The following is a 23,492-nucleotide window of genomic DNA, read 5'->3' on the forward strand; positions in this document are numbered from 1 at the left end:
TGTGCGAGTGTGTAAATAAGTGTGTATGGATGTTTCCTAGTACTGGGTTGCAGCCAGAAGGGCATGTAAAACATATACTGGATTTGTTGGCAGTTCAATTTGCTGTGGCGGCCCATAATGAATAAAGCAGAAGAAAAATGAATGAAAGAATTCATCTAAGTTGCAAACATTGATTTATTGCAGTCGCTTCCCTGCCTGAGGTGTAGATTGTCTACTTCTCAGATCTAGCGCGTTTTGTTACACTGTTTCAACATAAAACTTCTATTATGGCTGTAAATTATCCTACTATTTTCAGAGACTCATTGTGAAATATTTTCAGAATGCAACTTGATGAAACAGTGTACAGAACACGCACATTTAAACAAGGAAGAACACGAACAACTCTCTACAGCAAACATACTGCGTAGAAGCACTTAAATAATCACTGTAAATTAGCATCTTAAAACAAACAAACAAACAATCATACAAAAACCTACGAACAATGCATCAGTAAGTGATATTACACATGTCCATGACACGTGATCAGTCAGTCACTGTCATATTCCTCAATTAAGAGGTCTTCCTCATCTAACAGGGCTTCAGTGCTTGTAGGCTGGGGTTGGCTTGCAGAAAGTTCCCCAGAAGGATCCTGGCTGTTTGGCAAATTGGACTCAGTTGTGGCATTTGCTTGCGTGGTACCAGGGTCAAGTGACTGAGCAGCACAAGAATCCTCATTTTCGCTGTCAGCATCCAAAATGCCTGGGTCTTTGTCACCAAGTGCTTCAAGTCTCAGTCTGCAAATGAATACATTTACATAAACCCTTTTTAATGGTATTTTAGAATGATATAACACTTGAAGGTTTTGTTTATCTCACCTTCCAGTAACCCTCTTTTGTGAAAGATGGCCAAAGTTCTGGATGAAGGCTATTTGAGCTTATATGAGAGAGATGGAAAGTATGTTAAATCACTTAGAAAACAAAAAGACAGAGCGTGAAGAGAAATGCAGCATTATTTTTTTTGATCTTTCGTCTTGCATACTTGTGTAGGTGGCAGGAAAATGATGAACAAACTTAACTTGAAAAATTATGGTATGCAGTTTGATTCAATTTTTTTTTCACCATTTAAAAACATACATAGTTTGACGAAATATTCATTTTTCTGCATTGTTTACTTGACCTCCACTTGTGCCATACCGGTTTGAGTTTCTTTCTTCTGTTGAATAATGTTAGAATTTAGCAGACTTGGATGTCCTTAGAACGAAACAAAAATACTATGGAGGTCAATAGCCAGGTTTTCAAGGGTCGTTAAAAGGTCATCATAATCCTAAATCCTTAAAAGTTTTTAATGTTTAGAGTTTTTTTTAAATAGTATCAATATTTATATGCATTTATGTATGCATTATATCATCTTACAAACAAATTATGAAAAACGAAATACCACTTATGCAAGAGGTTTCTAATGCAGCGTCAATAGGGTATATGCCGAGCTAGTGTTCTTCCCATGCTGATAAACTTCCGATGACTTTTAATTGTCTATTTTTTTCCATTTTATACAGTTCCTTTTACAGCATCGATGTTGTAATGTCATTAAAATACAATCAGTTAAATAGACTTTGGCATTCATTTAGTTGTTCAAGCGTAAAACGAGACAAAAAGCCGTTTACACACATACGCCCGTCAGAATCGGCAGGCTACTGCAGAAGCTCCATTGAATATACTGGGGTAAAATAAATACTCATATTATAAAGACATGGCAGGGGAAAATGTAATTTAATGAATTGCTGAGACCCAGTTTATATTGGATATCACTCAGCTAGTGGAGATCGCTGATCTTAAACGCGCCGGTTTAGCATTGGCATACAGTTCACCAGAAGCGGTTAACCCAGGTTACTGGCAAATTAAAAGTCCTGTTAGCATGCTTCGGCATATACCCTATTGGGCTGAGAGTAAATTAAATATTATTATCTCCTCTGGCTGCCGTCATCAGTCTTACACTATTTTTTCCTGTTTTCTCAAAGCCTTGATAACACCGGAGGAGTTTTTCTTTTTTGTTATTTCAGCAAATAGGATTGTAAAAAAAGTATTTGTTGTACTCCCCCATTCACTGCACTCTAAGTTTACCCAACCATGGCATCTTCTGCTGAGAAACCCAGAAATGTGAAAAGGGTCTATATCGCATTAAAAAAAACTCTTAAATGGAAATGCCAAAGATGTGCATACATTTTGAAAATGCACATTAAAACTGCTGCTTTTCTACTATCGTGCCAAACCATTCTTAGAACAATTTGGTATGGTTACGATTGTTTCTCCACTGAGCCTGGAACGGCGCAGCACCATCACAAACCATTTTCAGCCTGGAATTCTCTGCATGGTTAGACAACCGTGCTGAACTGTGCCGACAGATTCTGTGTGTTGACGTAGCGGCTCTGTTGCCGAGCTACCAAAGCTGGCTCAGCAGAAGCGCGCTAGTGATCAGACATCCAGTATACACTACATTTAATATAAAAAAAAATCCAGGTCTAAACGATACAGTTTGAAATAGGTTTTAAACCCACAGACACAGAAGGAAATCACTGGCCCACCACGTCCTTACAACATACTTTATTTATTAAAGTTATTATTACATAAGATAAAAAGAGCAAGATTTTGTTAAAGATAATAGTCCTTTACATGCTTTATTTGCTGATATGCGATGTGTTGTTTCATATTCGTTTTTTAGTTAATTTAATGCATTTATTATTTAATGTTTGAATACTAAACAAATACCAGCCATCGCTTAAATTTTATTTTAACCTTCAAAATGTAATATCATTATCAACTTTTGATATAAAACCACTGTGTAATTTAATTGATTGTTAAAAGTGAAATAATTTAAGTGTTATATTGTTATTAGTGAAAGTGCCCGCTCACTTTTGACAAGGCCTGTCCAAAAATATATTTCTGCCACTACACAGATCAACTGTTATTGTTGCATTATCAGTGTTTTTTTTTCCTTTACGTGCAGAGATTTGAAATATATTATTTATTTACATTTTAGTAATTTCTCTCAAAATAAAATTTGCCCAGAGCCACGCAACATATGACCTAAATCAATATGTGCTGTGACTTACAGCCTATATTTCGCACCCCTATACAGAGAGTGGCATAACAGTGCTTAGTCATGCGGTTTCTTTCGCTTTTACACATGAACATGAAAAAAAATAGTTTTGACTTTTACTTAAAGTAATTGAACAAAGGGAGCCGTTTACATTGCGTTACCAAGGTAACTACTGATGCGCTTTGTGTAACGTTTCATAGAGCTTAGTTGCAGCACGACTGAATGAAACTGTATCCGTGCTGTCTGGCCCGGTTTGGCACTGAATGGAATGGTTCAGCATAAAGAACGGGTCAGCATGATAATATGAACTACTGCACTCAAAACTTTTTTATTGTTCAAACTAAAATGAGCTGAAGCAACAATTCTAGAGATTTTTTTTGGGACTGCTTAATTGTTTTATATTCAATCCACTTAAATTTGATAAATTAACTTAAATGATTTGTTTTGGGACAACATGAATGAATTGTGTGGAAACCTGCATTTTTTAACAGCACAAGTAGGATAAACTTTTTAATCAATAAGAAAAAAATGCATTTAAACTTTTTTTTTTAAAGAATGCAGATAGTTACGTTTTTCATTTTGATATTAGGTGTTAGTTCAGCAGGAAGTGCTGATTTTGTTCACTTTGACCTATTAGATGGAAATGGTGCTCTATTCAATGTGTTTTATGCAATGTTCCAGGTTTGGACATTAATTTAATTTCCACCTTTGGATGGAAACAGCTATTATACTGTTATACACAAAAAAACATATTCTGAAGAAATTCAAACAGGATTGGAACAAGTGGAGTGAGAGTAAATGATCACACTATACTATTTTGGGGGGGGGGGGGGGGGGGGGGGGGGGGTATTGTGTATATGTAGAATTTGCAGATGGGTAAGATTTACCTTGATTTCTCATTGGGTTGGTGAGCTTTGCGAGGTAAGGCACCATTTCTGTCAGGAGGCTCACGGGCGTAAGACAGAAACTTAAGAAGAGAGACTGTGCTGTCTGGTAATTCTCTCGGTACTAAAAAAAAAGAAAAAAAAAAAAAAAAAAAAAAGGTATAAATGAATCAGTATTTAACACATATACACTTACTGGCCACTTTATTAGGTACATCTGTTCAACTGCTTGTTAACGCAAATTTCTAATCAGCCAATCACATGGCAGCAACTTAACTCATTTAGGCATGTAGACCTGGTCAAGACGATCTGCTGCAGCTCAAACCGAGCATCAGAATGGGGAAGAAAGGTGATTTAAGTGACTTTGGCTGACAGGCTGGTCTAAGTATTTCAGAAACTGGGATGGGAGATTTGCATCATGGATGTGCAGCCGACAAATCTGCAACAACTGTGTGATGCTATCATGTCAATATGGACCAAAATCTCTGAGGAATATTTTCAGTACCTTGTTGAATCTATGCCACGAAGGATTAAGGCAGTTCTGAAGGCAAAAGGGGGTCCAACACAGTACTAGTAAGGTGTACCTCATAAAGTGGCCGGAGTGTATAATACTGTACATACTAAATAAGTTAAATGCAGAATAATAAGTAGAATAAAAGGAAATATACCGTCTTGTTTATGTGAAGCCAATGTGGTTTATGCAGAGGCTTGAAGCCGGCAGTGGATTGGCTGTTGGCTTGTGCTCGAGAAGAGTTTGAGTGCATGAGACCTCTAGTGGCGACTGATGAGCCGTATTCCAACATGGTCGACCTTGACTGTGAAAAGAAAGTCACCATGACAGCAAAAAAACAAACCTGTTGCTTAGATACTGCATGATGATAGTGCTCAGAGATTCAAATGTTACATCTGCAGTACAATCAGGGTAACCCTGCATATCCCTAAGTGCATTACTATAAACGTCCAACAGCTTTTGCACTCACGCTCCACTCTGCTGTCAGGAAGTCTGCATCAGAGAGGTACTCGCTGGCCTGTGCTATATCTTCCACATCCGAAAAGAAATCAGGGTAGTTCTGATGCAGGTAGAGGTTGAAGAATTCACCAGACATATGGGAACGCTCAATGACAAGCTGGGTAAAAATATTGCAAGATTGTTAGAGCATTGAACCATTTAAAACTTAAAGTACAGTGTAACATATGACATATATTAATATTTACTTCTGGATCAACAAGTAGTCTGTCCCTCTGATGATCTGTTAAATGTGGAGGCAGCTTGGGTGCTTGAGTGCCTTCATAACTTTCACCTAAAAAAACAAACAAAATACGTTTACATAAATATGAAGGAATTTAAACCCCAATTCAAAGAGAAAATGGGAAAAAAAAAAACTGACGTTTGCAGTAGAGGATTTTCCCTAAAGCTCTGAAAAGGAAGAGCGAAGCATCTTTCCCTCCAATAGCTGGGCTTTCATCTTGCATGTCTTTTGATTTGGAAGACTTGCTCCTCCCTTTAGCCTTTACAGCAGGTTTAGCTGATGAGGACTTGCCCTTTTTGGAAGCCCAGAGTCTCCTCTCCAGACTATTGTCTGACAATAACCAAAACATGACTCATATGAACGACATAATCAATACTAGGCACAAACAATTATATAAACACTATATTTCTCATTTTAATAACATAAACACATATAATACATTCTTACCAGTAAATGAGGAAAACTGCAGGCTGTTAATGGCACTGCGAATATCTCCAGAGCTTCCTGAACAGAGAAGATCTAGAGCAGCTTTATCAGGAACAGAGATCCTCCCTGAACTCTGCAAAAACAGATTAAATGTACAGATATATATATGCTCCTGAGTATTAATAAAGGAAGAAAACTGATGTGATGTAATTTCAAACTATATCAGACATAAATTAAATAGTGTTTTTTGTGAGTGAACTTAGAACATGGAAAAGATGCTTCATCTAGTAAAACACAGTCTCCTGTAAAAGTGCAAACCATACAACTGACCTTTACTGCCTCAATGGTCACAATCCGGCTTAAGACCTTCATCATGCTGGTGGGGGCCACAGGGTTGAAACTAAAACAGAGACATAATTAACTAAACAGGCCCTAAATGATATGATGATGATGATACCCCAAAAAATTATCTCTTTACATTTTTAACTCCAACTTAAGATCAGATGAATTATGCTTTAACTGTGATGATCTTGGGTTTAAATGTTTTTGCGAATTTGTATGAAACTGTACAAATTTGTACCTAATGTTGTGAATTCCAAGTTCTTGCAAAACATCCTTAAAGAGCAGTCTGGAGTTCTTGTCCCCACTGAGGCTGTCAGACACTATCAGGACCAGTGGACATCGACCACACTTAATAAACTGCCTAAAAGAGCAAGCAGAAAAATAAGCAACATTGCGTTACAGACACTTGTGACTTGTACAGCATATTAAAAGTGCAGTTTCATTGCTCACCTGAGTATATCATGCAAGCATCCTGGTTGCCTATAGAACTGGTTTGGAAATTCCTGAATTAAAACAAGAAAGTGTTACAAGGCTTATGATTTTTGTAATTTATGTTTAACTGAATATTCATCCTCATTTTCACTTGCCTGACATTATCTTTTGCACAATTTATTCCATATTAATCTAACAAAACAACTATATATCTTTTAGGTCATAATTAGACCCACACAAAATCTGCTTGCGCAGAAATCCTCAGATTTTTAGCCCATTAATGAGTCTATTTATTTACTTCTGTAAATGTGTGTAAATTTATATTTATACAGCTTTTATATTTATTTCAGTAATGTTATTGACTAATATGAACATTTTCATATGATTTATTTACAAAACAGTCTGTAAAGTAATATTTTCTGTCTTTTAGTGAATATATATATATATATGAGAGAATTGCTTTGTTTACCAAAAAAAGTGAATCTAACTGGATTTGCATTGTAAACATTAAATAAAGGTTAAAATGTATTATTCTTTATTTCATATATTAAGTTTGTAGTTCTTATACTCCCAAAATTATTCTGCATGAATCCACAGATTTGTTTTTACAATATTCTGTGCAGAAATAGCAAAAAATGTTCACAGATTTTGTCTGGTCCTAGTCATGAAGTACAGAATACTAATTTTGGGTCCATGCCTCCATTCTTTTCAACTGAGAATTCTATATCAGTGGGCATTTATGACCAATGCTCATTCATATCACTCATTTAGGTGTTTGTTTGTGTTTAATGCTATGCCAATTTCTATGACTATTTTCATGGGGAGAAAAAGTATACTGCAAATATAGATTATAATATGGTTTTACAATTATTTTTTTTGCTAAAAACTCCATATTTGGATTAAGAGTGTCAAGAACATGCTTTATAGCTAAAGCGCTTTTACAAATAGAGCATGATCTTCTACAGACAATAAAAACTTATTCTACAGCAAGTAAAATTAATCTGATTTCCACGAGTTGTAGAATTTATAGAGGTTTATTTTACTAACATTAGGGCTGATTTAATGGAGTCTTTTCTTATATTTAGATCTCATTCCCCTTGCCGTTTGTTATTAATGTATGAACAAATTGTTGATTTTATGTCTAACCAAGGTACTGGATAAATGTTGGTGTTTTAAATTTAAGTGAATCTTTCAGTCGAACATGTTCACTATATAGCACAGGTAAATTAATTTCTGGCCAACTAAGATTTCAGTATGGAGATTAAACTAAAGTTTAGAAACACTAACAAAGATGGTTATAGAGAGCATTTCTATGCAGCACCTCAATAAGAATTATTTTCCTGTCTTCAGTCCACGTCTCTCCGCTCATTCGCAGACGACTGTATTTGTTAGCTCTTAGCAGGAACTCCTGAAATAACCCTGTTTGCGAGCTGCCATGGAAACGATTAAACCTTGAATCTGTTGAAGAAAAAGGTCAAGTGAATAAGCCAATATAAACAATTAATAGAAAACAGAGAAAGGGAGATGCAACTTCATCCAAACATGACTCTAAAATGTGTAAATGGGAAAAATCCATCTATATGCTACATGTGATGTGCAGTGCAATTACATGTACAGTACGCCGGTTTGGAATATAAATAAGCAGAGTCCTGACCTGGATCAAAGCTTTGTGTGAACAAATCCTCCGTTTTGTACTGAGAGGTGGTGGAAGGATTTGACCACTCTTGGACCTGAAAACCCAATTCCTTGGCAAGAACTTGAACAGTCGCAGTTTTCCCACATCCTGAGGGGCCAGTAAGCAACAGAATGGCGCCACCCTGTGGAAACATAATCATAACAAACACACTATTGGAACTATTAAATACATAAACAGTTTTTTAGATAAACAGCATATCTTACAGACCTTTTTTGATTTGTCCAAATGGACTCTTAACCAGCTTTCAACTTCTTCAACTTTCTTCTTGTGGACAGCCAATTCAGCCTATTGGAGAAAAAAAACACAAGTTTTAACAATAATTATAATAGAAATAATATACAATGGATAATTTGTAGATGATTGTGAGAGTGAAACAGTTAGTGTGACCTATTCTAAAGGTCATCTCTTAAGAACTAAACCACACAAAGGTAGATTTCCAAAAGCTGCACTGAGCACCTTTGATGTGAGCAATGTGTGTACCTGTGATTGGGGAGCATGAATATCCACCCAGGGTTCGTCCTGGTCTGGATTATTTGCTTCACTTGACACAGTGATCTGGTTGTCGGATACATAAGGATCTACTTTCCGTTTTCTGGATTTTTTCTCTGCTGTCTTGCTTTCCCCTGAGAGCGGGCCCTTTTTCAGGGACCTACTTACTCCTCCCAAAAGTTCACCAAATGATGGCTCCACCCAGTTGTTTATCTTTACAGGGAATAAACACATACTCTACATTAGTAGGAGTAGATTCAGAGCATCCTCATCTATTCTAGGTCCTAGGTGATTTGTTATAAATAGTTTGAGATATATAGTTGTAGTCAAGATTTATTAGTCCCCATTTGATTTTTTTTTTTCAAAATTTTTACCAAATGATGTTTAACAGAGCAAGGACATTTTCACAGTATGTCTGGTAATATTTTTCTTCTGGGGAATGTCTTGTTTTATTTGAGCTAGAATAAAAGCAGTTTTTAATTTCTTAAAAATCATTTTAAGGTCAAATTTATAAGCCCCTTTAAGCTATACTTTTTTTTTCTAATTGTCTACAGAACAAACTATTGCTATACAATAACTGCCCTAATTACCCTAACCTTCTAAGTTTAATTAACCTACTTAAGCCTTTAAATGTCACTTTAAGCTGTATAAAAGTGTCTTAAAAATATCTGGTAAAATATTAGTTACTGTCATCATGGCAACGATAAAATAAATCAATTATTAGAAATGAGTTTTTAAAATTATTATGATTAGAAATGTGTTGAAAAAAATCTTCTCTTCGTTACACAAGAAATTGGGCGGAAAACTGTAACCTTTTCAACTGCAAACCAGTCCCATCCCTAATCCCATCTGTCACAATAGAGAATATATTGATTTTATTTATAAAGCTCCATAATGTTACTGACCTATTTTTGTAGGAATTTACAGACACACACACACACGTTATCTTAAAGATAACTAACATTAAATTATGAATATTCACTTTTTTTCTAAGTGTAGTCATAGGAGTAAACATGTTGATGGCAACAATAGTGACCGATGGGACAATACAGTACATTTAGGTATACATCTACTTACTTACACAAAGAGGTTTCGCTAAAATGTTGCCAAATATACAGTGAAAATTGCAGTACATTAATAGCTCGGATGTTAAAAAACAGTTCACAATATGTGATAATAATATGTGACAATATGTTGTTTTAATACTGGTAAGTGTTTATGCATTGTAGTAAACCCTAAATTTTGATGGTTTAAAAAGGTGTTATTATAACTTGGCTAGAATTTTTGATGACTACAGAAAAGGTAATTAATTACACTACTCCACCAGTCACAATCACAACTGGCCATAGTGTTTTATGGATAATTTTTGCCATTTCCATAAAAATGTTAAGAAAAAATGTGTTGGTTATTTGAAAGGTGTTAATAATAACACATAATTTAGACATTTGGATGTCTGGAAATTAACGTTAGTTAAATTAGTTATAAAAAGGAACAACTTCGGCCAAAAGACGTATTTTTATCAAGGATACATACTTTTCCAGAGGACTGCTTTCCTCCAAGAGAGAGCTTTGACATCATCAACTCTGACGTCCCGTTCAGTTACTCCATGCAAAACTGTGCTGGCATAAAAACCAAATCATTTACATAATGCGTAAACAGGGAAGGTGGAATTCACCAAGTTTTTGAGAGGAAGGTGATGGTATAACGTTAAGTCAGCGAAGCAAAGAGAAAGTAATTTTCACAATGAACTCTTTCACGCAACAAGAGAAACTTTACTATACAATTAACAGACTATGGAAAAATTCCATAACATGAATTTTCTAGTTTTGATAAAGGCTTTACCAGGTGTTTTCTTGTAAACAAATTCGCTTCTGACCGTTACGTTAGCTTGAAATCACGAATGCTAGCAGTTGTCAAATGATCAAGGCAAATCATCGCATTCGTGGCTAGCGCATTTTAGGCAGTATATTTTAAACTCACCCTGGTCATTTTGGCAATCAACGCCTGTAAAACAATAATTCCAGCTATTTGCAGTTGCAAGTAACAAGAAACATTGTGCAAACTACCCCTTTAAAACTGTACCGAACCGCCCCTCGCTTGGCGCATATTGATGACGTCATCAAACGGACGCCACAAATTTGAACACGTTTTTATGTTGATCTGTACAGTGACAACAACAGATTAACTCCATATCACACGATTTTGTTTGCGTAACAATTATAAGATTAAAGTTTGAGTAAAACGAGTTGAGCAATTAGTTGTATTTTAACGTGTGATACCTTGCGATGAGAATCATGAAGAGACCTAACATTCTTCTCACAGGTAAGTTGTCTTGGTGTTTGTGCTTGATGTTATGTATGTTTTGAAACAATTGTACATTATGATTAAGTGTTACAGTGTTCCCTAACATTTAAGTACAGTTTGGATGTTAGTATGTACTTGGTTATTTTTTCATATGCAACGGATCCCCAAATAGGACTCGTGCTAAAATGAAGAAGTGTCTTGTAAAAAGACCAGTTTTATGATGTGAAAGAATTATATAATAAATGAACTAAACATATTATTGAGATATATGATTATATAGTTTTAAAAAATCTGAGTGTTTTACTTTTAATTATTTTGTATGCATTTAATTTTAATTTGTATTAATAATTTGAATCAATTGATTTTCTATTTTAATCCAGTTCAGAAATTTTGTTTTTTATAAATCTTATTTTATTTCTTTATGCTCTTTATATTATGATTATTTAATCATTTATTCAGGGGTAGCTTAAATAATTTGTCAGTGCTCTTTAGGTAAGGGATTCATTAGAATAAATAGCAAAAATCAATCCTAGGCATTCGAAATATGCAAAAAAAAAATTTTAAAAGCCCTTATTGTTATGGCTATTCCTTAAAACCAATGAATGGATTTTAAGGAATAGCAAAGTCAATAAAAGCTTTTAAATGTTTTTCCACAATATTTGAGTGCCTTTGATTGATATTTCGCTATTTATTTACTTATTTACATTAATTAAAATATAATTTTTACATTTATAGAGGTTTCTTTTACTAACATTAGGGCTAATTTCATGGAGTTTGCTGCTTGCATTTATATGCTATAAATAGAAATAACACATACACACACATATTTTTTATGCTTTTTTTCCAAACATTAATCGGCTTCATGAACTGATAGGAACCCCTGGAGTGGGAAAGACGACTTTAGGGAAAGAGCTGGCTCAGAGAACGGGACTAACCTATGTCAATGTGGGTGATTTGGCACAGGAAGGTAAGTTTAGTTTGGCTATTTATATGTGACTTTTATACCAATTGGTACTTTTATTTCGACAACCTCTGTGTTTTTATGTGTCCTCAGCTGAATTGTTTGATGGTTTTGATGAAGAATACCAGTGCCCTATATTGGACGAGGACAGGGTATGTATTACTTAAAGGGCACCTATGGTGAAAAATCTACTTTTCAAGCTATTTGGACAAAACGTGTATATACAGTGTATAGACCAGGGGTGGCCAACCCTGTTCCTGGAGAGCCACATTCCTGCAGATTTCAGTTGCTACCCATATCAAACACACCTGAACCAATTAATTAGGACCTGAACACCACGTGATAATGACAGGCAGGTGTGTTTCATATGAGTTGCAACTGAAATCTGCAGGAAGGTGGCTCTCCAGGAACAGGGTTGGCCACCCCTGGTTTAAACCATCATATTGGGGTGATATAAACACACCCAGTTCTTTTTTTTCAATTTAACAACATAAAAACGGTGGACCAATTACAGCGGTTTTCAGACCGACAGCAACTTTACGTAGGAGTGCGGTCCCCCTGCCCACCGAATTGATTGACAGCTGCGCGCATTAACATGTTCCGGTAGTCGCGTGTATATGTCAACAAGACCAGGCAGACATACGCAAAGCAACCTGGGAATAAAAGGTCTGTTCTGTTTGCTAGGATTAGCAATCATCATCAAATGTGATTAAGAGTAAGTTTCACATGTTTAAAGTGTTTTAAAACAATGCACGTGTGTAATTAATTACAGCGATTTACTTCAGCTTTACTTCATCAGCACATCCGCGTGTCAGAACAATTATAAAGGAAGACGCTTCAATCCCAGTTTGTGGAAGTTAAATCAGGTTTATTTTGTACATTAGCATAACAGATATCCACACAGCAGTGGAGATTAGCCTGTATGCTGTCACATTTGAGTGCAAAAACAGTGCTAAGCTAAGCGCGCTCTGTCTGTCTGTCTGCCTGTGTGTGTGTGTGTGTGTGTGTGTGTGTGTGTGTGTGTGTTAGTGTGTGTGTGTTAGTGTGTGTTAGTGTGTGTGTGTGTGTGTGTGTGTGTGTGTGTGTGTGTGTGTGTGTGTGTGTGTGTGTGTGTGTGTGTGTGTGAGAGTGACTCATCAATGCAACTTCACAATACTGATTAGTAAAGATTAGTTCTTACTGTAGTATTTCTCTCAAACGCTACATGTGACCTTCTTCCATTAAGTCTGTCTGTTGTCTGAGGCAGCCGAGGGAGGAGATTAAAGCACGCGGGTAGGCATGTAGAAACAGTAGGTGGGCAGAACTCGCCTTAAAGGCACAGTACGACAAAACCACCCTCTGCTGGAAATCAGTATAAAACAGCATCTTGTAAAAGGTATAATGAAAAATCTGATGGGTGTTTTGAGCTGAAACTTTATACAGATTCTAGAGACGCAAAAGACTTATATTAAATCTGAAAAAAGGGGTAACCAAGGTGCCCTTTCTAATAGCCATTTAGTAACTTGTTAATTGATTTAAAGTCCATGTGAAATCAAAGTGTACAATGTTTATTTTGTTTTGCACTTTGTCATTCTTTGGATAAACATTCAATCTATGCAAGTTAATTTAAAAATATTAATGATTTTTATATGCCAGGTTGTGGATGAGCTGGAGGACCAAATGGGAGATGGAGGTGTAATTATTGATTACCATGGCTGTGATTTCTTTCCTGAACGCTGGTTTCACATTGTTTTTGTCCTCCGCACTGACAACACCAATCTCTACAATCGTCTCGAAAGCAGGTATGCGTTCAGAACTGATGATAGCAATTCATTACATACATGTTTATGATATATAACATTAGTTTGTATTACATTTTAGTTTTAAAGTGTAGTATACCAAATAAAGAAGTTCCTCAAACAGATTTTTTTAACTGATTTAAGGATGTAATGTACCACCTTAGGTAAATGTAAAATCAGTTACATATTTTTGTTTCAGAGGGTACACAGGAAAGAAACTCCAGGATAATGTGCAGTGCGAGATTTTCCAGACTATATTTGAGGAAGCCGTGGAAGCCTACAAGGAGGAAATTGTGCACCAGCTTCCCAGTAACACTCCTGAGGACCTGGAGAGGAATCTAGAACAAATTGTTCAGTGGATTGAACAATGGATGAAAGACAACAATTGACATGGCTCATTATACGTGAAAGGCTCAAACATGTTTGAGTTTGTGTCAAAGAAAGCATATATCACATTTCATAGATAAAGTACTCCAGATTGACTATGGTTCATTATTATTGCGCTAAAGACAAAAAAGTGTGATACCATTAACAGTTACTCGGTCAGTTAAACACTTTCATCCTGAATTGGATAAATAAATATTTTTATATTATATTTAAGGGTCTCTGTGTATATATTTAATACTTCAGAAAGGATGGTGGATTGCAACTTCAAAATTGAGAAGCTAAAAGTTTGATCCCACATGAAGAAACCACGATTTAAATAGCTATAAAAAATATTACAAAACATTATCCAATGAAAATTGTTAAAATTATTAAAAAATTTTTAAATGAATAATCACTGTCTTCACTCTCTTTTTCAAATGTAGAATTATATATGTTTAGCTGCAAGCAAACACCAGCAACATTTGACATTAGTAAGCATTTATTGGGCCAAATACAATGGTAAATGATAATATGGCAAATTGCATCGGTGTTTCCTACCAGAAACTTTATAAGTAATATATATATATATATATATATATATATATATATATATATATATATATATATATTACATACATACATACATACATACATACATACATATACAGTTGACGTCAGAATTATTAGTCCCCTTTTGATTTTATTTTTTTAAATATTTCCCAAATGATTTTTAACAGAGCAAGGAAATTTTCACAGTATGTCTGATAATATTTTTTCTTCTGAAGAAAGTCTTATTTGTTTGCTTATAAAAGCAGTTATTAATAAAAAAAATTTTTTTGTGACAAAATTATTAGCCCCTATAAGCTAATTTTTTTCTGATAATCTACAGATTTTTATACATTTTTCCAAGAATATAGGTAATATATTTTGGTGCATTTAAAAAAAAAAAAACTGATTTAATAAACAGATATATTTATTACAATAATATTTTATTCACTGATCATCCTTAGAAATAGAAACATAATGCAATTAAATTCATGGGAAATATTGCAAAAAAAAATTACAAACTGCAAAATTTCAACAAAATCATTTTTGTTTCTCTTTATTTTCTCTTTATTTATTTCTTTTTTTTTTATCTAGCATAAATTTGAGCTACTAATTTCTGGACCATTATTGAAAGTTATTTTGTTAGATAAGCTCCAGATTTTGGGCGAAGCAGTGGTGCAGTAGGTAGTGCTGTCACCTCAAGGCAAGAAGGTTGCTGGTTGAGCCTCGGCTCAGTTGGTGTTTCTATGTGGAGTTTTTCACGTTCTCCCGGTGTTCGCGTGGGTTTCCTCCGGGTGATGCGGTTTACCCCACAGTCCAAAGACATGCGGTACAGAAAGAATAAGAATATCAGAAAATTGTGCAAATCATATATGCCAGCAAAAGAAAGCTAATACACTGATTCTTTGTAATTGGAATAAGGCAGTCCAGTTATCAAAATTCAGTGAGTAACATTAAAACTCGTGTCCAGCTGTTCAGCCTAATCATTCACAACACTGCTTTCCAAATTAGGTTTTAATAAGAATTTAAAATAATAATAATACAATTTTCAAATATGAGTCGTGATAGTTTATGCAAATAAACACAGCCACACTTCACAACACATATTTCACAAGTTGTGTTGATAGGTCAACGTTTCCCCCCTCTTGAACAATAAATGGTCGGATAGTTTCTCAAATGTTTTCTTGTCAAACCGGTTTGGATCGTGACATCAGTCATTGGGCTGGACAAGTCACGTGATCGATTCCTCTTCACCTGTAGCACCATCGGCGGAAGACAGGCGAAACTGTCGATACCAGGTAAAAGCGTTTGTTTTTATTTTTTGTGCATTTCTTTTTGGCGAGCAACATGTAACATAAAATAATACATTTAATTTAGTAAATTATGGCGCATTACGAAGTAGTCATTGGTTAGCTTTTTTATTACTTAAAAGCTAGAATCTATCAGATATTTTGTTCCGTTCTTCGTCGGCAGACAGGTTTCAGCCCACGTAAAATCATCTAATGCAACGCTTATGTTGTACAATGATTTCCATAAACATTTTTTCCTCTCTTTTTGCAGATAGTTTTTTGAGGAACAACTGTTTTTAATCCTGCCAGTGAGGCGATGTTACTACAGTACTGAGGTAAGACTCCAAATATCGATTGAACTATTTTATTTCTTTTATGTAGGGATGTGTGTGATGTATTTGTACTATGCATATATTTTTTTACATTTATTTGTGCATTTCTCATATAGATCATATAATGTTGTGACGGTGCCTACACGTTGTTCCTATTTAAAACAATTGATTTGAATTTCCTGTTTATTTATTATTAAATATTGCTGATCATATATTGGTTACAAAACATAATTTGACTGTAAGTATCAACTTAGTAAGTGCAAGTGTGATTATTTGTGTTGCCAGGGTGTCCGCAGGGGTCTTAAAAAGTCTTAAATCTCTAAAACAGAATTTTAGGCCTTAAAAATACTTATTTATTAAAATATTGTGTTGTAAGTCTAAATATTTTTAAACAGGTCTTAATTGTCCTTTGTTCGTGTATTGCTATCCAATCTGGCCATTAACACCCATACTTAAAACTTTAAACTTCTTATTTTTAAAAATATAATATTTTTAACTGTATTTACCATAATTGTTTAACTATTTTCCTTATAATAATATTAAAAGTTTCTCATGCATTTACTGCTGAGGACACTGACCTGGCAGACTGTTGTGCATACATTTAGTTCATTATAGTTTTTCAAACTTTTAATACATTTGTCTATTTTTTTTTTTTTTGAAAGTCTGTGTTGAAAAAAAGTGTATGTTTACAACTAGAGCTTGCTTGTTTTGAAACTATATTTAAAAATATTTTGCTAAGTTATATTTCTAATGTTTAAATTTGTTATTATTAAATTATTGTATTATTAATATATTAAATTATAATCATTTTTTAAAAATGGCAAATATAAATGTTTTCCATTTGGGCCCTTTGAAAAACTTGGCGTTTAGCTCTGTATGATGCTAAAATTTGATTCATAATGTCCTTAAAAATGTCATAAGTCTTAGATTTAACTTAGTGAAACCTGCAGAATCCCTGGTTTGTAACAGGTGTGTGAATAAAATGATGCCAGTGTGACACAAGACGCTATAATATATCTTTATAAATGTTCTGTTCCTCAGTTCACACTGCTGCTAGGACCATCCCCATGTCATTTGGAAACGGGTCAGCATCCCGCTTTGACCGGGTCCGAGATATGCCTCACTATGATCAGGTGCCCATCGGCTCTATGCCGTGGGGTCAGCAACCTCCTTACCCCCTTGGTGGTGGAGTAGCAGCATCCAGTTTTGAGAGTTTACCACCACCTCCGCTACCTGAAAATCCCCCTGTTGGACCAGAATTCTACCCGAGTGATGTTGAAGACCAAGTGGATGATGCCATGGACATCAAACCCATCCGACGCTTCATTCCTGACTCTGTGAAGAACTTCTTCAGGGCCAGTGTCAACCGAGGAAGCAAAAAATTGACTTTTCCTCTACCACCACCACCAATAGATGGAAACACCACCAGCCAAGGCGTCCCGTGTTCCCCTCCACACTCTCGGGCACCATCGCCAACAGCTCCCAGCTCTTACCTAGACCCTTATGGAGGATCTGGGGGCAGCTACACTTCAAGGAAGGAGCAGGCAATGTTATTAGGGGAGCCACTGGAATCAGTTTCTGGACGCTCTTTGCAGACGGCTATGACTTACAGTGAGAAGGTGGAGGAGTACAATCAGCGCTATGCCTACATGAAGTCCTGGGCCGGACTCTTGCGTATTTTAGGATGCGTGGAGTTGCTTTTGGGTGCTGCTGTTTTTGCCTGCGTCTGTGCATATGTTCACAAGGATAATGAGTGGTTTAATATGTATGGTTACTCAATGCATCAGGTGTATGGGGGAGCATCAATGGGTGGGATGTATGGAGGATATGGGTCTTCATACTCAGGACCTTTGACACCCTTTGTCCTTGTGGTTGCTGGAGTGGCTTGGATAGTGACTGTCATTATATTAATCTTAGGAATAACCATGTATTATCGTACCATTCTACTCGACTCCAGCTGGTGGCCAATCACAGAGTGTGTGGTAAATGTGGCATTAGGATTGCTCTACTTGGCAGCTGCAATTGTGTACGTGCGAGACACACTTCGTGGAGGTCTCTGCTATTATCAACAATTCACTGTTGGGCCCAATGCAGGATTTTGTCGGACTGAAGCTGGACAGAACGCTGCCATCATTTTTCTCTTTGTAAACATGCTGTTGTATCTTGTTGGAGCCATCGTCTGTCTAAAGATGTGGAGACATGAAGCTGCTAGGATGCGCAGAGAGAGATTGGAACAAGATGTAAAGTTCAAATCAATAATTCTCTGAAACTAATAAGAGTAGAGCCATGTCTAATTTGTTTGTTTTCCCTTTCATATTCATATTTAGATGAAGTCAGATGGGCTTCCACTCAACATGGTAAGCAGTTTAATTTTAATGTTAAAAGAGCAGTTTCACTATTTTAAACTGTTGTTGTAAGATGTAATTTGTAATCTTAGATTGGTGCCGGCTCAAGTGTCTCAGTGCCCATCCAAAGTGCTCCAGTAATGACCAAGCTAGAGACTTTTGATGGCATGCCTGATCATCCAGCTATGATGGAACCGGAGATTTTGAGGGGTCACATCCCTGCTGGCCACATCCCCAAACCTTTGGTCATTGCAGATTATGTGGCGTGAGTTTCAAAGAATACTTATATGAATTATTATCTATGAATTTAAGACATTTTACTCAAAATATGCACCACGTCATTCTTTTTTTATTCCCCTCACCCCTTTTCTAATGACTATTTGTGTACTAACTGTACCCAAAAAAATAAAAAATAAAATAAATAAATACTAATACTTTCCTTCTTAGACTTTACAGACCTGAAACTTGCCTATAACACGTATTCATTGTTGCTCTTAGTTGTGTAAATTGCTTCCTTGTCCTCATTTGTAAGTCGCTTTGGATAAAAGCGTCTGCTAAATGACTAAATGTAAATGTAAATGTGTTCTGTAATATTTTTCTCCTAACAGGAAATATCCAACAATCCGCACTGATGAGGAGAGGGAGCGCTACAAAGCTGTGTTTAACGATCAATACGCTGAGTATAAAGAACTGCACGCCGAGGTTCAGGTTTTAACACAGAAGTTTGAGGAAATGGATAATCTGATGAGGAATCTACCACAACGACCTTCCAGCCAGATGGTAATGATTTGTAAAACAGTGCATTCTTTCATAATTATCTTACATGCGGTTTTTATGAGCATGTCTAAACTGAGAGACTATATTTGAAATATTTGAACTTTTAAAATAAAGATGACAGAGATAATTAAAATGGTATTTTCTTATAATCCCCGCAGGGTCTTTAAAGGGCCATGACACCCCCCACTTTCGGTTAAAGTCTACTTCAGAATTTTTTAAAAAGATGCATAATTAATGGGCGTGGAGCTCCATGAGCATAGGGCAGGAGTGGGCGTGGCCAGCAGGGGAGAAGGGGAGCGAACAACTGTTGTTGGCAGTTAGTTTACAAAATGAGACACAAACCGTGAGGAGACGCGTGAGTTTATTGTTTACAAAGTTAAAATGCAAAGAAATGAACAGTAATTTAATGCCCTGCTACATTTTTTATTTGTAATTTCATATGCACATAACCACAATTTATATCATTATAAAGATAAGTGTGTTCATGTAAACACTATAAATGAGGATTTTCCCTCGATCCCTGGGTCTAAATTATAGATCTGAATGCAGACTCAGTGCAGCAGGTCTCCTGACCTGTCTATTTATGTGTCTGAATGTGAACGAACTCCTGATAAAAGTCAATGTCCGCCATTCTTCAATTCTCGCACTGCTCTCCCAACAAAAACGCTTGCAGCACACACACAGCTTTGCTGTATGATGCTGTATGAAAACATGCAATGAACCCTGTGGATCATGGAAATAAACACATACGAGCCTTCATAAACGGCTACTGCGTGCCGTGGGTCTGTGTCTCACAGCTTGCTTGAAACTGGCAGGTCTGCCTTGTCTTCGGAAAGCACGTGCTCTCATGAATAATTAAGCAGCCGGCTCTTCTCATAGGATAAGAAAACTGCGCTATGAATAATAATGAGAAACCGACGCGTCATCATTGCACTTGCAGTACTGCGCTACGTCGCCGATTTTGATCCCGCCCCAAAAATCATTTTTAACCCGGAAGCTGAAATTAGCTGACAAAAGCTCAAAATTATCCAGTTTTCCCCACAATTAAAGCTAACAGGTGCTAACATTGTCTTAACTGATGCTCAACACACACACACATCTGTTAATATATAAAAAAAAAAGTTATCCAGGGTGTCCTGAACCTTTAAAAGTATAAAAAGTTGATAAATCAATTATGATAAAATGAAGGTAAAGTCTTAATCGTGTTTTTACGAGGTCTTAAATTTAGTTCAAGAATTTTCCAAAGTGTTTGACTCCAAAAAAAAAAAAAAACTGGCATGCTCGATCCACGTAATTGGTTCCGGCTGGGGTGCATTTTGCCAAACTCCTTCGTCGGGGTGATGTCACGTAATTGCGACAACTGCAGGAAGGTGATGATGTAGTCAAACAGATGGTAAAATGGGAAAATGCAAGTTTGCCTATTTCTGATTGGAGAAAGACAAGTTTAAACATCCACATAGTTTTATATAGCTTATCTGAGTTCTGTTCCATGGATGTGCTCCATTGATTGATTTAACTACAACTGTTTATTAACAACTGTTTACTGATTAGAATGTAAAGTGGCGATGAGGTCCTAAAATATTCTGAGAAGGTCTTTAAAAAGTCTTAAAAAGGTATTGAAATTACATTTAGGATTCCTGCATATACCCTGTATTTGATCACAGAACACAATTCTATACTCTAAAGTGTCTAAACTATGATTTTCTCGCACAGGAGCAAGAGAGAATCAGTAGCATTGTTCAAGAGTATAACAGAAAAAAGGCTGTAAGTATGTGTATCTCTTTGTGTGTGTATCTCTGTGTGTGTGTGTGTGTGTGTGTGTGTGTGTGTGTGTGTGTGTGTGTGTGTGTGTGTGTGTGTGTGTGTGTGTGTGTGTGTGTTTGTGTGTGTGTGTGTGTGCTATGTATGTATGTGTATACATGCAGTTAATTGATCAACAATAATTGATCCTCAGAAGTTGTAATACCCCCCCCCCACACACACACACACACACACATATATATATATATATATATATATATATATATATATATATATATATATATATATATATATATATATATATATATATATATGCTGCTAGTTTGACTTGCCAATCCCTTAATCATCTCCTTGTTGCTTTTCTACATTCTTTAGTCATTGCAAAAGAAAGACATGTTATCTGTCTACACTGAGTGCTGTAAACAGTTGAAACTGAAAAACTGGAAATGTTAGGGGGTTGTAAAAGCAGCTATTGATGTGTTAGCATACTTCCTGTGTGTGTGAATGCGCACCAAAGATAATTTTACCTCTTTCTGTTTTTAGGACCCAACTTACCAGGAAAAAAGGGAGAGATGTGAATACCTGAAGAACAAACTTGCTCACATAAAGCAGAAAATTCAGGAGTATGACAAAATCATGGACTGGAATGATGGTTACAGCTAGATGGAACCCCAATATACTTTTAAAAATCATGTTAAACTTTACAGATGTTCCAAGAAAGAAAGTGACATGCCTGAAAGTTACGTGTTTGGTTTGGGCTTTGTTGGTAGCAAAATCATATTAAATGCAGTAAATAATGAAGAACATTTTAAAGCCTCAAATTTAAATAGTTTTAACATTCGAATAAATGTTACTTACTAAAATATTGGCGTAAATATTAAGTTAAAGTTTCAATCACATATATATATATATGCGTGTGTGTGTGTGTGTGTGTGTGTGTGTGTGTGTGTGTGTGTGTGTATTACGACTTCTGAGGATCAATAATTGTTGATCAATTAACTGCGTATACCCTCAGTATATTCAACGGTTTTCCTGATTAGACTTCAGTAATTGTTTGTATTCGCGTCCCCTTTAACTTTATACCAAATGTTTCTTTTTACTCGCATCTTGTTGCAATTGGTGCATTTTTGTTCAACTTGCGTCGTTCCCTGATCATTGACGACCACAGCAGCCGTGAGAATATTTCGTGAGAGTTCTTAGAAGATCACAACAAACCAACTGAATGATGTCTCGCATGGGCGTCGCTTTAGCCCCCGAGATTTCTATTCAGCCCCTCTCAAACTTTTGCGGCTACTTCATTAATTGTACACTATCTAAATGATAGCCTCAGCAGTCTCCTTCATATTTGACACAAAAACGGCGACAGACTTCTCCGTTTTTCATTTAGTCAGCAAACCGCAGCTGTGCAGAGCGAGAGCACAAGGTTCTCGATAGATTGTGTATAATAATGTCGGCATATTTGCAGTTCTTTGCTATAGAAACACTTGCTACCTCGGCGCTCCCCTCATCACAACTGCTTCCTCCAGTGAAGTGTAAATCTTAACAAACATTTTGTTGTGCTTTTTTCACATTTAATTAAGAAAATAAAACGCATGACGGTGCATGTGGCATTGCCAGAATCATATGCACAGAATTAAACAGTGACAGAACCACTCAGTTAATATTCTCATTTTAACTGCATATCTGTTTTCCTGATTTAAATGTATATATATAGGCTATATTTTTAATATGGGCTGATTTTTTATTTTGTGTTGTTATATAGAGAATTTAATGTAAAAGGTAGGCTATCTTCAGTCATCACTGCAGAAATCCTGGATTGCTTTTATATTTATAGATTTGTTAATAAAATAATAGTTTCTTCTTTATGTGAATTTTTACAGTAATATCTTCTATAGTTTTTGTATTTACGTCAGTCTACCTTTAAATGTATTCCTTTTTATTAATTGTGGAAGTTACTGCACTGTATTGTTACAAGTTTCCTTCTTTATTTCTTATAAAATAAAGAGCTAGTACAACCCTCATTTCATATGTCTGTTTACACAATAGACAACATTGTGCTATATGTGTAGGTCTTTATAATTGAACTGGGGTAATGTAATCTGTGGTTTTACTTTGGCTTGACAGCGCTATGTATTAGGTTACACATGTCGCAACTGACTCCAGGAAGAAACCATGCGCTGACATTATCTTATAAATAATATCCAACAGTGAAGCGTGAATTTAGCTTTTATTATAATTGAAACCATGTGCTCCAATTGTGAGCCAGGTTGATGAAAAGAGACAATATCAATGTAAAAACAACAAGGAATATTTTCTTTGTTTTTTTAATAAATTATGACTAAAGTGAATTGTAAATTGTTAGATTACGTGTAAACGATTGGTTCATCAGAAATCCAGTTCGTTCTACATGACTTGTAACGTATAGAGAAGTTGTTTACA

At 35.7% G+C, this 23,492-nt stretch overlaps 3 protein-coding genes across 4 annotated transcripts; 2 read left to right on the plus strand and 1 right to left on the minus strand.

The window, feature by feature from the left end:
• Window positions 1–156: 156 nt before the first annotated feature.
• On the minus strand, window positions 157–10,693 carry rad17 (RAD17 checkpoint clamp loader component). Of its 2 annotated transcripts, none has more exons than NM_001002661.2 (17): window positions 10,575–10,693; window positions 10,128–10,208; window positions 8,586–8,807; window positions 8,313–8,390; window positions 8,064–8,226; window positions 7,731–7,867; window positions 6,428–6,480; window positions 6,216–6,338; window positions 5,966–6,035; window positions 5,657–5,768; window positions 5,348–5,539; window positions 5,175–5,260; window positions 4,940–5,086; window positions 4,628–4,774; window positions 3,963–4,083; window positions 855–912; window positions 157–773 (listed from the first exon to the last, which is right to left on the minus strand). In NM_001002661.2, exons 2-17 carry the CDS (start codon window positions 10,170–10,172, stop codon window positions 527–529), a joined length of 2,001 nt encoding a protein of 666 aa, NP_001002661.2. In that variant the 5' UTR covers window positions 10,173–10,208; window positions 10,575–10,693; the 3' UTR covers window positions 157–526. The 2 variants fall into 2 exon arrangements, with proteins under 2 accessions (NP_001002661.2, NP_001418041.1); NM_001431112.1 differs by having other exon boundaries at window positions 10,128–10,213.
• Window positions 10,694–10,711: 18 nt separating this feature from the next.
• zgc:86811 lies at window positions 10,712–14,415 on the plus strand. The gene is made up of 5 exons (NM_001002118.2): window positions 10,712–10,916; window positions 11,773–11,865; window positions 11,953–12,011; window positions 13,495–13,640; window positions 13,837–14,415. Exons 1-5 carry the CDS (start codon window positions 10,880–10,882, stop codon window positions 14,024–14,026), a joined length of 525 nt encoding a protein of 174 aa, NP_001002118.2. The 5' UTR covers window positions 10,712–10,879; the 3' UTR covers window positions 14,027–14,415.
• Window positions 14,416–15,730: 1,315 nt separating this feature from the next.
• marveld2b (MARVEL domain containing 2b) lies at window positions 15,731–23,066 on the plus strand. The gene is made up of 8 exons (NM_001126406.1): window positions 15,731–15,847; window positions 16,110–16,173; window positions 17,212–18,410; window positions 18,498–18,527; window positions 18,608–18,780; window positions 19,124–19,295; window positions 21,006–21,056; window positions 21,597–23,066. The coding sequence occupies exons 3-8, from the start codon at window positions 17,238–17,240 to the stop codon at window positions 21,714–21,716; spliced, it is 1,719 nt and encodes a 572-aa protein (NP_001119878.1). The 5' UTR covers window positions 15,731–15,847; window positions 16,110–16,173; window positions 17,212–17,237; the 3' UTR covers window positions 21,717–23,066.
• Window positions 23,067–23,492: the final 426 nt, after the last annotated feature.

Source organism: Danio rerio, chromosome 5 (genome assembly GCF_049306965.1).
Source record: "Danio rerio strain Tuebingen ecotype United States chromosome 5, GRCz12tu, whole genome shotgun sequence".
In the NCBI taxonomy this organism is placed as follows: Eukaryota; Metazoa; Chordata; class Actinopteri; order Cypriniformes; family Danionidae; genus Danio; species Danio rerio.

What these genes read in the sequence shown, in the direction of transcription:
- marveld2b (NM_001126406.1), top strand. Translation starts at nt 17,238, where the DNA reads ATGTCATTTGGAAACGGGTCAGCATCCCGCTTTGACCGGGTCCGAGAT. An exon ending in ATGGGCTTCCACTCAACATG is followed by an intron (nt 18,528 to 18,607) that starts GTAAGCAGTTTA and finishes TTGTAATCTTAG; the next exon opens with ATTGGTGCCGGCTCAAGTGT. An exon ending in AACGACCTTCCAGCCAGATG is followed by an intron (nt 19,296 to 21,005) that starts GTAATGATTTGT and finishes TTTCTCGCACAG; the next exon opens with GAGCAAGAGAGAATCAGTAG.
- rad17 (NM_001002661.2), bottom strand. Translation starts at nt 10,172, where the DNA reads ATGATGTCAAAGCTCTCTCTTGGAGGAAAGCAGTCCTCTGGAAAA. An exon ending in GAAAGCAGTCCTCTGGAAAA is followed by an intron (nt 8,808 to 10,127) that starts GTATGTATCCTT and finishes TTCCCTGTAAAG; the next exon opens with ATAAACAACTGGGTGGAGCC. An exon ending in CAAAAGAGGGTTACTGGAAG is followed by an intron (nt 774 to 854) that starts GTGAGATAAACA and finishes ATTCATTTGCAG; the next exon opens with ACTGAGACTTGAAGCACTTG.
- zgc:86811 (NM_001002118.2), top strand. Translation starts at nt 10,880, where the DNA reads ATGAGAATCATGAAGAGACCTAACATTCTTCTCACAG. An exon ending in ACCTAACATTCTTCTCACAG is followed by an intron (nt 10,917 to 11,772) that starts GTAAGTTGTCTT and finishes ATGAACTGATAG; the next exon opens with GAACCCCTGGAGTGGGAAAG. An exon ending in GGGTGATTTGGCACAGGAAG is followed by an intron (nt 11,866 to 11,952) that starts GTAAGTTTAGTT and finishes ATGTGTCCTCAG; the next exon opens with CTGAATTGTTTGATGGTTTT.